General features: G+C 39.8%; 1 protein-coding gene across 1 annotated transcript; it reads right to left on the bottom strand.

The window, feature by feature from the left end:
* Positions 1-1310: 1310 nt before the first annotated feature.
* AKAP3 (A-kinase anchoring protein 3) lies at positions 1311-13296 on the bottom strand. Its single transcript, XM_032787428.2, has 3 exons — positions 13204-13296; positions 6938-9157; positions 1311-1466 (listed from the first exon to the last, which is right to left on the bottom strand). Exons 1-3 carry the CDS (start codon positions 13294-13296, stop codon positions 1311-1313), a joined length of 2469 nt encoding a protein of 822 aa, XP_032643319.1.
* Between the last annotated feature and the right edge of the window lie 3788 nt (positions 13297-17084).

The raw sequence follows: 17084 nt of genomic DNA, 5'->3' as shown, positions 1-17084 counted from the left end.
TATAAGACAACACCTCCTCCCTCTTTTCCCTGCCTGTCCTTCCTGAGCAAGTGATACCCTTCTATACCAATATTCCAGTCATGCATATTATCCCATCAAGTCTCTGTGATGCCAACTATGTCATAGTTGTGTTTATTTACTAGCATTTTGAGTTCTTCCTGCTTAATCCCCATACTTCTGGCATTAATATACAGACATCTAAGATACTGATTTGATGTCCACCCTTCCCCCCAAGTGTAAATTCTTGTCGAGTTTGCTCTTCATCATCATCCCTGGGTCTCTTTCAGCACTGATTTCCTGGATTCTATTTTCTATTGAATAGCTGTGTTTCAGATTATTTTCCTGCTGCTGTCTTGAATTTTTCTGAAGTCCATTTCATATGCTAGTTTCTGCCCATATTTGTAATTGCTTTAGGTCCCATTCTCTGCCTTCAGTGGTATTTTGACTCTTTCCTATTAGCATCATCTGTGAATTTGTCCTTCTTCCAAATCACTAGTGAAGATGTTACATAAGACCAGATCTAGCCTCCAGTCCCTGTGATATCCCACTATATGCATTCCCCCAGCTCTCCACAATTTTTCAAATGTAATTATCAGTGGTATAGTAAGTTTGTATATACCCCTCATGCTCTAAGATGGGACTATTATCTACCCCAAGATGCGTATCTTACACCTTCAAACCCCTACTTTGTTGAGGGACCCTGAGCTGACAGCCACAAGCCCAAAAATGTGTGGCACTGGCTGGGGGACTAGAAGTGGTCAAGGTGCATGGGAGAGATATTTATTCATTGCAACTTCTGGGCAGGGAGAAGGATGACCAAGGAATTTAAAGTTGCCCTTCCCTAATGAATCACTCCCACTCAAGAGCAGTTGCCCCTGGGGACACAGAAGGATGCAAACTGTAATCTGGCTGGCATGGGTAAATCAAGCCTATGAACTATTCAGCATTGTTCAAACTTGGCCCCAAATACAGTGAAAAGTCTTGTTAAAGAGCTTAAATCCTCCTCCCCTAGACCAGACTGCTTGAAAAAGATGCATGGGAAGAGAGAGAATCGAAGGCCACAAGGTATAAAATTCAATTGATGGAGACAATTAAAAGGGACATATTACAATTAACTTTTTCAACCAGACATCATTAGCTATTGTGTTTTGTTTTATTTATATGCTTGTCCAGCAGGAGTCAGTATAACTGATAATATCGTATTCTACAAATCAGTGGTGGATAGTTGAGTCTGATATGTTGGAGTTGTAATAGGTGCTTGGCTGGAATCGAAACACTGCTGGTGAGGAAGAGAGAGGAGATGCCTCTGCTCACAGGTTATTAAGCAGCCAGTCCAGCACTGGCAACCGAACAAAATTTCCCAGGGCCTCGCCCAGTTGTTTTTCTTTTTCATACTTCAGCACGGCCTGTATGACTTCTCCCACGCTGTACCCCTTCTCCACTGCTATTGATGACAGTTGCTGAAGCTGTGCAATAAACAGAAGCAAAACGCAAGTATGATACATCATAAATGGGATATTTTAAAAGGGAGAAATGAAGGGCGAGGGTGTTGGAGTACTTCTCCTTCACCTACTTCCATTCTATTCTCTTAGGTGTACAAGCCCAGTAATGGCCAGGTGCTGCGGGATGCTGACCTGTGAGGAATAATTAAAAGAGCCAAGTAGCTAGTCTGGCTAGGTCAGTTGTAAATAGGGACAAAATAATCCTCTACAAAATCCAAAAAGGAGAGACTTACTTAGTGTTAAATACCAAGGCATAATAACTAGAAAAAATGGGTTAAGGCTTACAAAGGGAAAATTTAGGCTGAATATCAGAAAAATCTTCATCAGTGGCTACTTTGTTGCAACCCCCCCACTTTCCTAACTAATTTGAGTAGTCCTATTGTCTTGAATGAGACTAAGCGCATAAGGTGACCAAGGTTTGGCCCAAAATACAAATGTGTGGGCTGTAGCGCCAAGTGATAACTTAATAGCATTATGGTTCAAGAAAGGCATACAGTGTTACTTGGCTTCTATCTATGTAGGAAAAGAATTTGGCACCACTTTGTGTGTCTATTATTTATTAAAAAGAAAATCAACTTGTGTACTGACAGCCAGGGAGAACAGGCATTATTGGGCCACAGAAGAAGAAAATGAAATCACTTCTGGCAACGGTTTCTGAGTACCTGGCTGCATTTAAATCATCCTGGTTCTAATTGGTTTTAGTATTCAGAAAAACAAAGGCAACTGAAAATGTGCCATATATTTCCCTTTGAAAAGTGTTTTCTTTTTAGATGTTTAAGGCTTTTCTTCCATACCATTTAGGATAGTATTGATACTAAACAACATATCCAAAATACCCTGAAATACCAGGTTTGGTCAGAACCTGCTGTGGACATCGGATAGCTGAACCATTACCATCTGGCATGGAAACAATTTCTGTAAATTTATAAATGGGTAATTATGCAGCCACTTTCAGAGAAAAATATTTTCTTTTAATCATTTTTAAAATTAAAACACTGAAGGGAGTGTGGAGAAAATCAAATGCCAGAAAGGAAGGTTGATACATAGACAGTTTCTTACTAAAATGAAACATGACTGGAAAATCATAGTCAAGGTGGAAGGCTATTATTCCACCATGCTGAGGTATCAGAGCACATATGGCATTTAAGAATACCCACTGTTTGAAGAGCACAAGGCAGAATGGAGCAGAATTTGGGAAGTAAATGTTAGGACTTGTGTATTCATATGCATTCACTCAGAATTTCTTCTATATCTTTAGCCAGTTCATAGTGAGTATGGGTGTGGTTTAGTGTCCACTGATATCCATGGAAATCCTCTCATTGATCTCAGTTGTTTTCGGATCAGGCCCTAGGTTTTCAAGATTTAGATCTTCATTTGAGCTTTGTGGCTATGTACTCTCTCTTCTACAAAATAAAAAAATTCAGAAATATTCCAATCCTAGGTTTTTTACTCAGATTATAGAAATACAAGCTGAAAGACTTAGCACTGTTAACCTCAGTGCCAGCTTGCTCCCAGTAATCAATTATCCAGACTTTCTTCCATCTAGTTTTAAATGTCCCTAGAAATAAGCTTCCAACACTTCCATTGAGAGACTATTCCATAATTTAATTAGACTTGTCCGTCAGCAAATGCTGTATTTTCCTTTTCTTAATTTCATCTATGTATGTGTATTTACACTCCTTGAAAAAAGGGGTCACTTACCCACAATAACTCCTCTTCTCTTACTGTATGGCCTCCACAGAGCCACAATGCAGGAGTCAAATGCCTAGACATGCAACCATGGAACTATATTTGAGCAGTAACTGGCAGTTAGGGAGGGTGCACAATTCCCCCACTTCCAACAGTCCACAGAAAAAGGTCATACATATCCCATCCTTTCTAACCCTCCTTCAGTTCTCGTCTACATCCAGAAGTCCTATTTGTAGGTGGGTTCTCTAACAAGACATATTACAAGTGGGGAAGAGAGGACAGTGTGGCTATATGGAGCCAATACATTCAGAGAACAAAAGTTACTATTGGTAAATAACTGGCTTTCTCCTTCATGACACTGCTTCTACAAATCCCCACTGTAAGAAATTAGGAGGCAGTGACCTCCCTGAGGAGCTGGACTGTGGAACACTATTAGCTGAACATTAAATGAGCATCTATCTTCCAAAACCAGCATCTGCTCTTGATGTGGCGTTGAGAGAAAAGTGATTCACAACGGTGTGGACCAAACCCCATGTAACAGTCCTATTAATTTCAGACAAGGGCATATTGTTATACATGCTATTGAAGCCGCCCTCTCCTACCTGATAAAACTCTGAGATGTTCCAGCACAAGGATATTAGGTAGTCTATAGCATGACTGGATTCATCTGGAGGCATGATGTCTTAGCAATTTAGCCAATTTTTCAGTCAAGATAGCTTGATCTGTAGAATTTTCTCCAAAGGCTAAATATATGTTCAACATTCTAAATAACTTAGGCCTGCTCATGTCCAGATGACATCACCTAGCAAATATCAGACAAGCCACTGATGGTTTATGTGATCACTTGTGATGATCAACATGTTTGGCTATTGTGGGGGGTTCTTATATTTGCCAGTTGCAGAGCAGATGAAGAAATTTCATTCTAGTTTAACTGTTCCCAAGGGTTGCTCCGTGTCTCAATAGAGAGAACAAATATCCCCTTTGTTTGTCCAGGTACTACATCATAAACAGAATGTATGAAAGAATCTGCACTGACAGTCCTTTGATCAGTAGGAGACAGGATTCGAGAGCTGTCCTGATGGCTTTGAAGTCTAGCAAGTTTATGGGGAGTTTTGCCTCCCAAGCTCTTCAAAGCTATGAACAAACACAAGTTTGAGTCATCTGTGCCTATCATTGTCTTCTGTCAGTCTGCTCCTCAGATATTCTCTGGCAGTGTCCACTAAAGTAGAATGTCCTTCACCTGCTAAATGGGGAAACATTATCATGTTCAATTTGTAAATGCTTGATTTGTTCATCCACAACCCTGCCTAGGAGATGACTAAGGTGCTGGATTCTATCAGGTTTAACACTAAATCTTCTAACCTACATTTGGTTAGACTGACTGCCTGGATGAGCTCTGTGAACTGTCCTGGGGATAGGCAAGCTAGAGCCATGGTAGAATTTAGGGTAGCCTCTCTGAAGGCTAGAATTTAAACTGAGACTAATGCAGATTTTTCTTTAGTTACTCTCAGATCAAGATACTCGATACTACATAAACCCAGCCTCGTCCCAAGACCTGCAGGGAGCAAGAAGGGCTGAGAATATCTCCCAGGCGGAGGGAAGAAATGTCTGTCTGGATTTTGTTTTGGAAATATAACCACAGGGAGGAAAAGTTAGTTCATGCTGAACTTTGCCACAAGATTGTCTGTGGAGAGGTCTTTGCTACCTGAAGAAAGACTGGGGGAAAAAAAAAGCCCAAGGAGGGAGAATGTCAGTTTCTTATAAAAGGAACTCTGGAGATGTGACCTTTTTGTTAATTTGGCCTGCCGCTTTCCCCAATGGGGCTAGAGTGCCTTTTGGCCTCAATACAGCGACTGAGTCAGGGTGGCAGGCTGCCAGCACTGAAGAACTTAAGCAGCTGGCAAAAATTGACATTTCCAGCAACTTTCCTTGGAGTAGATCAAATTGATTAAGCCAAATAAGGGGAATAATTTTAAAATTGTAATTTAAAATCCGAACAGTGGTACATCAGAGATACTATTGGGGGTGTTTGAAGTCTTGTATTTTGGGGACTGTGTGTTTTTAGCTAAAGGGAGACAAAAAAGGGTGAGACTGTCAGGGCAAAACTGAAAGAAATGCTTCTTTTGACAAAGTCAGAATATTTCTTAAAATATATAGAAAGTTCAATTAGTCTAGTAAGAATTAGCATGTAAAATTTGGAAACAAAATTCAATTATTAAAATGTGAAATGGAGGATATTTTTTCTTGCTTTAAATGAAAATATATAAATCTAAATAAAGCATTAACTAGCTACCAATGCCTCTGTAATACTAACAAATTGGAGAAAATATAGAGGGAAATAACAAATGACTAGGGAAATGGAGAGAGAGGTTTTTTTTCAGTCTGTCCTCATAAATCAATTTACTTATATCCTGGCTAAGTAACAGTTCTGAGGGGACTTGATTAAAGTCCTCAAATATTTGAAGGGCGCAAATACCAAGGGGCAAGAAGAATTATTTAAGATAATACAAAGAAGTAAAACTTAGTAGAGCTATGACATTAAAGTGTCACTGTCAACTCAAAATTGACCCATAATTTAGATTTTGTAAAGAGAGACCTATAAAACCTAAGACCAATATGAATGTTTCCATTTCTTTGTTCTTAAACTTCCTATGTATATAGAGCAAACTGCAGCAACCTGAAAGTGAAATCTACTATAAATAACACTAAAACTGATTTTCATTGTCCAAGGTGAGAGTAGGGTGGCCACTGCCGCATCCCCAGAATATCGGACATTCCAGTATTTCTGGGAACAGCGTGGACCTGCCACCGCCAGCGTGACCTTGCATACACAGTGTGCACAAGGTCACGCTGCACAAAGGATGCCATTTTTCACAGCCCATCATCTCATCCCTGCTGGCATGACCTTGCACACATGGTGTGTGGAAGGTCGTCGTTGGGGGCAGGACGACGTGCTCTGAAAATTGGCAACCTCTGTGTGTCCACTGACTTCACATGAAAATACCAGACAAAACCAGTCCAGGTCTAAATCACTATTGGATATGGGACAGTACTTTACGAAACCAAGACTGTCGAGCTGAAAACCAGACTAATGGCCTTTCTAAGTGAAAGAAATACAAAAGGTAAACAAAGCACATAAAGTGAAAAGCAATTTGGATTTTAAACTTTTTCACTATTAATAATCTAAGGTTAGTAATTTAGGGAAAGAAATTTGATTGTCCACAATATGTAACTTTTAAATTGACAAGTGTCCCTTTATAATAAATAATAATAATTAATTATCTACTCTTATATAGCACTTTTCATCAGTGGATCTCAAGGTGCTTTACAAAGGAGGTTAGTTTCATAAAATGTATCATAAAATGGAATATCATGAAAAAGTTCTTAATTGTATTAATCTATGGAACTAAGGGAAGTGGTGGAAGTAAAATCACTTGGGTCATGTAAAACTAGACTGGAAGTAGTGGAGAGTGCACCATACAGAACAATTCTTCACTGGCAGGGGGATGGAGTAGATGGCATAATAGCCTTTTCCACCTCTAATGTTTATGATGGTGTTACTTTATAAAGGCAATAGCACCATCAGTAACACTTTGAGTATTATTTTAGCAAGAGAAAAGGCCAGAAATTCAGTTTTCCTTAGAACAAAAGCTTTATACCATGAGATAGTAAAACACTGAAGAAAGAACTTAAATCCCACCAGGACCTAAAGTCCCTGCCCATTACCCAATTACATCATTGCTTACCTTATTCAGAAACTCATCATCCTCATCCAAGAAATACAATACAGGCACATTTGTCTGAGAGGCCGCTACCCACTGGAGGAGTGCTTGGAGCTGTTTGTTATGTAAGCTCTCGGAAGGATTCTGATTCATCACTACCACTTTGCGACCGGATGCACTGTCTTCACCTGATCCAAGCCCAGCCTCAGCAGTTCCTGTGCACTTGGAATCCATAGATCCTGTGCCATCTTCCCTGTCCCCTATCTCTGCTAGAGCAGACTCTGGGTTGCTATATTTGGCTATCATAAGACACAACTTTGTCACTGTATCCACCAAACTGTCAATAAATTGCCCACTGCCTCCCTCTTTTCCACTTATGTCAAACTGATCAGTAATCATTTTTGTCAGTCCAGATATAGCCTCTTCGCAGGACTGTTCAACTTCTGAAAGGGCATGTCCCTCAGAGGTTTTGCCAAGATTCCTGTTTGTTTCATCTATCATGGAATTTCCTTGTTGGTCTTCTATTTTGCAACCAGTCTCATTTATTAATTTTCGGATAAGCATTAATATGACACTGGACATGTCATTTTCAGGGTTCCGCTTTTGAAGTTCTGACTTCTGGGAACCTGATTCGTCACTTTGTTTTGATGGATCCTGATCTTTCGCTGAAGATGGCCTGAAACTACTGCAACCACTTTTTTCATGGGATTCATGGGAGAGGAATCCAAATGAAGTGGTACCTGCTTTGTTAGTTTTGCCCCCTTCAGCTGTGCCCTTGCCTGCGTTTTCCTGTTGGATTAGATGATACTGTATCAGCAATAGCGCAGTCACAATCAGATCTTTTGCCCATGCATCTCCAGAGATTTTGGTCATGTTCTGAATTTCTGAACTCCAGTGTGGATTTTCTGGAGGTTTAGGTTCAGCTTCCCTTGCTGAAGGCTGAGACTTCGAGCATTTGTTGCATTTTTGTTGGTTTTGATGCCATAGAGTAAGCCCATGCTTAATTATGTGGTTACCTACTGTTTCTGCACAGGTCATTTCTTTTTCTTTCTCTTTAGTGACTGTTTCAGTTTTTGTTGCTGAAAACCTCAAGTTCTGAGCTTTTGCATCCGCTGCTCGTGAACCCGTCTTCACAGATGCATACGCAAGGCTTTGAGACTGGGACTTATCTCCTGCTGGTTTTTGCACTATTAAGGTAGTATGTAAACGATTTAGCATTGCTTGTACTATTTCTGCAGCCTTATGACTTCCTTGACTGAATAGGCTCCGCTTCACTGCAGAAACAAAATCTGAGTCAGTCATGAGTGTCCCTGTGACATTGTGTAAATTTTTCATACAGGAGTCTATTAAGTCTGAAACTACCTCCTTGGAGTGCTTTAGTATCACCTTTTTCAGCACCACACAAGCTATGCTTGAGTCATTCACTTCAACTTTCATGGTCTTCATAACTGAGACCATCATATCTGAAACCACGTTATTGGCATAAACCAGAATCCCTTTGCTTAAAGTATTCGTAAATTCATCTGGGCCAAAGCGTTTTTTATGATGGCATGTTCTGTTCTCACTGTGTGCTGACCTTCTTTCATAATTCTGCTCATTTCTAGTTGAAGATTGTTCGTCTACTTCTTTATAAAAAAAAGTTTTCTTCTTGGAAGATGGATTCCCTTCATATTTAGTTTCCTTCATATTAATATGAGTTGTATTCTCTGATGGATTATTTTTGCCTTCATCTGTGCCCACTCCACTAGACTTGTGACCTGGTTCCCCAAGAGAGGCAAAAAGTGATTTGTGTATGCACTTATCGGTGCCATCTGTCTTGTCATTAATCTCTTTACGTGCCATTGCAATGACAAGGTTAGAGAGTCTGTTAACATAAAAAGAGACTTCATCCACATCTTGCTTGGTATCTGCAGAAGTTAGCTGACTCTGTATGTCTTTTGGTTCCTTTTGACTTGAGGTGGATTTCATCTCCATATGAAAATCGGGTGACCCATTGTTGGATCTAACATCCATGCTGAACTGCTCATCATAGACACTGAGACCACCTGGTGAGGGTGCATTGCGCATTTGGATGCTCTGCCCACCTATTGATGGTTCCCTTGAGTTCTCACAAGTCTTTTGTTTACTGGTAGACTTCAGCACATCCTGGATTCCAAGTGCACATCTTTCGAGATCTTTTCGGAGCCAGGTCAAGACTTTGAGGGGATCGGATGCAGCTTGTTTGAAAAATGTTGCTGAATCGGTCTAAGGATTGAAACAAATCACAAATTTACAATGGTTTATTTCCCCAATATTCATATTCCCTTGGTACAAAGACCTTGCTCAATCCAAGGCAGTCTATAAAAACCTAATGCAACTCTTATCAGCCTTGCCTATGCCAGAAAAATCAATACTTATATTTTAGCAACTGCCAGCAGTGTCGCAGCTCAACCTGCGGCAGAACCAACGTAAGTGCTACAGAACAGACATGCTGACATTTTTACTAGCCTGGCATGAAACCCTATTCTATACTGGTGGCGTAGCACTAGTGCAGCTGCAACATGGACACTAACTCTTCTTGTGTAGATGCACCCATTGATGTGAATAGTAAGACTCTCACTGACTTCAGTGAAAGTTGGATCAGGTCCTACACTAGTATGTAGTCTGGCCTCTTTCTTCTGTATGGGTTACATAGTAAAGAAAAATGTAAATGACAAGGACTAATGAACGGATGCAAAAACTGGATGTTTTAACAACTGTGGAGAGAGAAGCAAAAAAAAAAAAAAAAAAAGATACATCTGAGTTTAATCTCTTGTGAATGAAAAAATCAAGGATCCAAATGTCCTGTCTAGGGATTTGTCTTGCTTTGAGCAGGGAGCTGGACTAGATGACCTCCTGAGGTCCCTTCCAACCCTGATATTTGGTGATTTTTTGAGGGGAGGGATAGCTCAGTGGTTTGAGCATTGACCTGCTAAACCCAGGACTGTGAGTTTAATCCTTGAGGGGGCTATTTAGGGATCTGGGGCAAAATCAGTACTTGGTCCTGCTATTGAAGGCAGGGGGCTGGACTCAATGACATTTTAGGGTCCCTTCCATTTCTATGAGATAGGTGTATCTCCATATATTATTATTATGTATCATTCACTTGAATCTCCAAGAAATACATTATCTTTTAAAGATCAGAGACTGCTTTTTGCTTTACCCTTCCAGCACTGAGGATGAGTTTACTTGTTGTCTGAGAACAGCAAAAAGGAATGACATTTAGCAAATTTAATCTTATTTCCTCTGTCCCTCTGACATGTACTTGCTTTGTGTGTGTATCTGATGTCATCTTCTTTTAGCTCGCTCACTCTCATGAAAAGGATCTGCTATTGCCAGTTAGAGGCCAGTATCTGTGAAGCTGAAGGGCTAGTGTTCTCATCACAACTCCACCAGACTTGGTGTCATTTATCTAGTAGCTGTTCACAGCACAGAGGCTGTTTAACTACTTTTTCCCTCTTAAAGCACTTTGATGGAGAGGAACAGAACAATCATAGCCATAATGAATAGCCACGGAACTATCCCATTAGACCATTTGGATATCCCCTCAGCTTCAAAGGGAAGAGCTTGATGTGGACCTGATAGTTTCCCCCCATCGAGAATGAAAGAAATATATAGCAGTTGTACTCTTGTTGCTGTTCAATTTAAAATAATAATAACAACAATAATAATAATTAATAATAAATTAATAGTTGATAATTAATAATGTCCAGTAATTTTAACATGCTTAAATCTCTAGTAATTATGACAACCAGATGGGGGAAATGATGGTTTAATTAATGTATCTGCCTCAAGACTGTAGCTGTTCCATTGTGCGTGCATTCTACATTTTGTCATCACTGATGTGACTCACTATGTCTATGTGTAGTGTGCAGAAGCTGGAAGATATCTGACTAACTCTCATCTCATCCTTGTATTATAGCAAAAGGACATCTCTTTGGGATGCATAATGTATTTTATCTGACTGCATGACTGGGTGGGAGAAGGGATGTAATGCTTAGACTCAATAAACCCCTGAAGCCTGGACAACAGCAGACTTCAGCCCCACAATATTGCCTACTCAAAAGAACTCCAGAGTGTCAATCCACGATACAACCTCAGCTACACCAGGGTCAAGAGGCCTACACTCCTATAGAGAGAGACAGAGTGGTGAACAGATAGCAATATCACAAACTGAAACCTACTAAACCTATTAGCATTACAGAGAACTTTACAAACCTTTGCCAGTTTCACACTGCTCTTTACTGCGATCATTATCTGGGAGTCAGATAAAGCCAAAACTTTCATCAAAACTCAGTTTGCACAACTACATTAATCTGAATTCACAGAAAATTGGTATGAACCCAGCAAACTACAACCAACGAGAATCTCACAGCTTCAGTCAGGATTCTTGAGTTCTGTTTCTGAATGTTGCCACTGGCTCTGTGTCAGCCCAATTCTGCCAAACTTACCCAAACTGAAGTATACTTTATTTTGTAAGAGATTCCACACCCAGGAAAGGCAGTTCCTAAGTCATACTGATGTAAATCCAGAGTAACTGATAAATTCAGTGGATTTAGTCTGGACTCACACAGATATGGTTGAAAGCAGAATCTGGCCCATTGACTCTGGTGGAGTTACTTTGGGTGTGTTCCAGTGTAAAAGAGCACAATTTAGCCCTAAATAATATTTATATGTATCTTTCACTTTATACACTGCATCTATCAACAACTCTCTCAGTATCTTTATTTTAAGAACTACCATAATCAAATTCACATAATTTGAAGATGGTACATACCTCTTATCTTATCCATAATCTTTACCATACTTTAGCAAGCTAAAACACATTGTTGGTATTTCTAATAACAGGTGCTCGTGATGTCACGACATTCTGGGTACAAGAGCTGGATAAACAAATCACAACTAATAACTTATTTGACAAATGTATTAAACAAATCTGTGGTTCTGGTCAGAAATACTGCTTTTGGGGAACTTCTGTATGAACAAACTTTTCTTGCATGAATATTTGTAAAATGTTATTAAAAAAGGGAGGTGAACAAAGTTAAAAATAAATTCTCGTTTGATCTCAGCACTACATTTGTGAATAAATTTTCTCACTATTCACCCAGAGCGAGAGAGTGTCGTCGTACCCTATGTTTTCTTCTAGTACATGATCTATAACCAAATTTATCATCAAGATGATTAACTATGCACATTCAGCAACCGACTTTTCACTGAGATTAAACCAACATCAGTCATAAAGCCAACACTTAAGGCACAGTATTGAGAGATGCATAACAGCTCTCTGAATTTGGCCCCTAGCATCAGCTTAGGTATTCCTGGCTTGTGTCAAAGACTACATTATACAATATTGCTAGATAGAATTGGATGTGAATTTTTGGATAATTTGGTTTTCACTGGAAAATGCAGATTTGTCAAAACTGAAACTTTTCATAGGAATGTACCAGTTTTGACAAAACTTGCCTTGGGAAAAGTTTTGCAGATCCAGGGTGGAGTTTCTGATTGAAACCACAGTAAGATATAGAGATATAGAAACATGACAGAGGAGGGATTTTTACCTGTCTCTCCCACATCCCAGATGCATGCCTTAACAACTAGACTACTCTGAGGTCCCACTCTTGTGGTCTGTTTTTTCATGAAAAACTTTAAAAAATCTCCAGTTTTGTCCCAATGTGGAATAGGAACATTTTCAAAGTCTCAAAATTTTTCACAGGACAGGAAAATCATCCCCACCACCCGCACCTGCTCTGCTAGTGAAACCTTAACTGGCCTAAGAAAAAACATGCAATATTTTACTTTGGAAGATAAGGTAATGTCTATACCAAATGAAAAATTTCTAGATCCCATTTTCCCAAATGGTAACTTTACATTATTTACAATATATGGAGCTGAACACTGACTCCTCTCATTTGGAGAGTAAATCCCATACTGTAAGGGACCAGTAACTACCATATATGAGAGACAAAGACCTTGCTACTTCCAAGGTATGAAACATATAGACTAAAACCATTCAAATGAATCCAAACTTGTAATATAACAGTGCAAACATCTGGCATTTTTGATGACATGACTGAAAATCTAATTGCAATGTAGAATGCCCTGTTTACTAACAAATTCATTGGGAAAAACATTTACCTTTCTTTAATATATCCACACAGAGACAAATCACTTTTCATGCTCTGTATAGTATATTTTTTGGTTATTTTTCCAGACTGTTCTTTTTATGAAAATAGATTTATAAAATAATTTAAAAAAACCAACACATTTCTTACTGTCCAGTTCTGTTCTTCTTCGCCTCCTGGAGTATAGCGATCCACTTTACAGAGTCCACTTTGGCTCTGTAACCAGTCAATGTTGTCAGTCATCTGCGATGAAGTAGAAAGGAAACCAAAATCAGAGGCACAGATATGAAAGGTGAAAGAATGTGGACAATGCTGGGGACAGTCAGTGATGATCTACAGTAGAGATATCCAAAATGCGGTCTCTTGATACCACATTATCCTTCACCACTCTAGAGATCATCTCAGACCAGTACCCTACCGCAGAGGTGCTGGAACAATTTGTATAGTGGAGATGCTGAGAGCAATTGAACCAAACTGTAAACCCTGTATATAATGGAAACCACTTCAAGCTAGAGGGTGCTGCAGCACCCACCGCACCTCTAGTTCCAGCACCTATGCCCTACCATGCAGTTGAAGATAATGCTAGTAATAAACTGAAGAAAAAACAAAGACAATTCTTTGCCCACACTAAATTCTTTTAGCTATAGAAACTTTAGGTATTACTTCACATTTCATGAAATACATTTTCAGATAGAAATCAAAGGCTACGTCTTCACTACCGGCCGTATCGGCGAGTAGCAATCGATTTCTCGGAGATCAATATATCGCGTCTCATTGATCCCCAAACGAGCTCCTGTCGACTCCAGAACTCCACCAGCACGAACGACGGTAGCGGAATCGACGGGGAGCCACAGACGTCAATCATGCGCCATGAGGATGGTAGGTAACTTGATCTAAGATACTTCGACTTCAGCTACGCTATTCACGTAGCTGAAGTTGTGTATCTTAGATCAATTTCCCCCCCAGTGTAGACCAGCCCAAAATGTCAAGATAGCAATGTCCCTTTAAGCACAATTTTGCAGAGGGGAATGCAAGTATGGCACAATGGATTTTGACAGGCATTGAGAGTTATATACTATAATTAGGATTTTCAAAGGCAATTCAGTGAGAGTTGGGCACCTAACTCCCTTAGGTTTTTTTAAAAGCCCCAGCCTGAAAAAGGATACAATTGCCAGAAAACAGAACCATGATTGTGTAAGGGAAGACTGCAAATTTTGAAAATCCAGACAATTGAAAATATTACACAAATGCTGACAAAGAGCAGAAAGAACTCATCTAATCCTTGCCTTCAAGACACTTCTCCCAACATTTTCAGAGCAGAGTTTTAATGAAAATAAGGTTCAAACAGAATTAATGAACTCACCGTTTTCTAGGACACGTTCTGAGACCCAAGGAAAGTCTCTGAAAAACTGTGATTTGTCCTCACAATTTCTGAGAATTGCTCCCATAGGCAGCCATGTAAAATCAGAACCTATAAAGGGCGAAGAAAAATATCTGATTTTGAGACATCTTTGTAAAGTGGCTGTCATAAGTAGATAGGTAAGGTAAGGGTTAAATTTCTTTTACTTGTAAAGGGTGAACAAAGGGAACCAAACACCTGACCAGAGGACCAATCAGAGAGCTGGATTTTTTAAAAGTCAGGGGCGGGAATTGGGTACTCGGGGTTTTTGTGTTTCTCCCAGCTATGGAGGAAACAGCTTTCCTGCTAACTCCTATTTCTTTCTAACATTTTTCGGTCGCTCAGGCAGCTTCTCCCCCTCCTGCCCGATTACGGCCCCGCCCGTTGCCCCTCCTGTCCCCTATATGATTTTTCTTTTTGTTTTTTTTAAGTTACTATTATTAATCTCTGCCGTCTTATTCCCTTCTCCTCCTACCCGTGGTTGTTGTTATATTCTTGATATGACTGTAAGAGAGATATTAATATACATATAAAAAAACTTGGATTCTGCCGAAAGTAGAGAACGGAGAAGAGCAGATTGTCTAGTCACAGTCAGACCTTCAAACAGAAGGAATTACTTTTAGCACGCAGTGTACAAGATCTGCTTTTTCTAGCTGGGCAAATACTAAACTAGAGGAACTGTTTCTTCTCAGTCTAAATTCGCGTCTCGAATCTATTAATGAAACCTGGTGTACACCTAAAAAATACAGGGAGCCTGGGGCTTAGAAATTTAAGATCAGGAGGAGGTTGGGTGGTGGTAGTGGCACAGGATCAGCACCGACTCCTTATCCATTTTGGTGTGGTGGGCATCTAAGTTTGTAGTCCCCTACACAACATGGAATCGATCGCACATCTCCTTGCTTCAGGAACTGACTAGTTTTTTAAAGCTGTCTCCTTTAAATGAAACCGTCAAGGAAAGGCAAGGATGGTAAACTCCCTGCACTCGTTCCTGTCAGTTGAGGTGCAATAGGATCTAGGCTGGTGGCGGAGGAGGATGTATAACTTATACTTTTCAGCACCATGCTCAGGAACTCTCTCCCAGCACTTATTAAGACATGCTATAAATGATTATTTCAAAACTCATATCTCTTCCTGTCTCCCATACTTGTGAATTTAATACAAGCAGATTGTCTCTTACAGGCTTATGAGGGGTGTAATTTGCTACAACTGTGGGAATTCAGTTTGGACAGGCCAGGCCATTAGTATTTAAGTGTATATGCCATGAGTTCATAGTTCAGATCCATTTAGGAGTGCTGCATCTCTTTGCGTACCCTGTTTCCCATTCTGTTTAGCTGGAACTGCCCACTTGCACCAGCTGGCCCCCGGCTTTCCAGCAGAAATGGGGGGCTTGCAGGCAGCTTGCATTGTCTGTTGTTGCCTATTCTTTTCCTCAGCCATCGTGGCAGCTTCTGCCCATGACCATAGGCTTCTCCAGTACAAGTAGTGAATCAAGCCCTTTCTTTTCTGCATTTACGGCACCATGGTCTTTGAAATGTAGTCGTCTAAAAAATTAGATGAGTTTTTTCAGCTACTACACCTATCCCTGAGTCTTCCCTGACAATTTTTGTGATTTTGTATCATATTTTCCTTAATTTAAATGTTTTCTCCACCTTGTTGCCACTTGAATGATCCAAACAAATTGACTATAAAGAGGATAATGTGAACAGATGATAAACAAAGTCATCAAATGCACAAAGTAATAAATGGAAATAATCAAGCTTCTTCTTCTCTATCTCTTAACTGATATTAATCCAAGTGATAACTTGTAATAGTTATTAGACACAACATATTCAGACGGCAGGTGTAATTTTTAGTTGACGAGTCATTCCCATAACACATCATCTATGTACTTGGTGTCAAGCTTGACCTAATTCTGTAGCACTCTAATCAGCAGACTGGAATCTGTCGGCATCATTCAAGATTCCTTGAGTTGTTTTATTTGGTTTATGAATGATTCATTGAATGAATGTTTCAAGGGGATTTACCACACATGCTTAAATTTTACACACTGTGAGTACACCCATTGAAGTCAGCCGGACTACTTCCCAGCATGTGTAAAGTTAAGCACATTGCTTAAGTTCTTTGCAAGACAAGGGCCTAAGGTGGCTTATGAGTGCCCAAATCCTTCCAAGCCATAATGAATAATAACCAACAATACACTGCCCTTTGTTGTTAATTTAGGTATTAATTTATTTTGTTTTCCTCAAATTTTTTACTGTTAGGGGATGCAGAATTTTGTATTTATTGGAAAGTTGGAAACCACTAGTTAGAGGGCTTGTCTAAACAAATTACTTTATGTGCAAGCTGAAGTGTACAATCTTAGAGTGCACAAGTCCTACCACTACACTAACTGTCCATGTGGACCCTGCTACACATACTTAAAAGTTTCCCCTTGCATTCGGTTTGATGTCTCTCTGTTCAAAGCAGAGTAGATCCTTATCACACTTTTAGTGCACAGCAGCAGCGTCCTTACAGACAGTGAGTTGCACTGCGACTGTAGATTTATTACACCCTAGTTCGCTTGCATTGCTAACTGTTTGTCAGGAACAAAGCCCTTGAAAGGTTCAGGGTAAGTGGGAAGTTTTGGAAAATT

The sequence above is a fragment of the Chelonoidis abingdonii genome, chromosome 1 (assembly GCF_003597395.2).
Source record: "Chelonoidis abingdonii isolate Lonesome George chromosome 1, CheloAbing_2.0, whole genome shotgun sequence".
NCBI lineage: Eukaryota > Metazoa > Chordata > Testudines > Testudinidae > Chelonoidis > Chelonoidis abingdonii.
The sequence above is the reverse complement of the archived record's forward strand: the minus strand, read 5'-3'. Positions and strand labels throughout refer to the sequence as shown.

Bases quoted from the DNA above. Each gene is read 5' to 3' on its own strand.
- AKAP3 (XM_032787428.2), bottom strand. From the start codon at position 13,296: ATGACTGACAACATTGACTGGTTACAGAGCCAAAGTGGACTCTGTAAA. The intron at 9,158-13,203 runs GTAAGAAATGTG...TTCAATCCTTAG, and splicing joins AAGAAGAACAGAACTGGACA to ACCGATTCAGCAACATTTTT. The intron at 1,467-6,937 runs GTAAGCAATGAT...TTTATTGCACAG, and splicing joins ATGATGAGTTTCTGAATAAG to CTTCAGCAACTGTCATCAAT.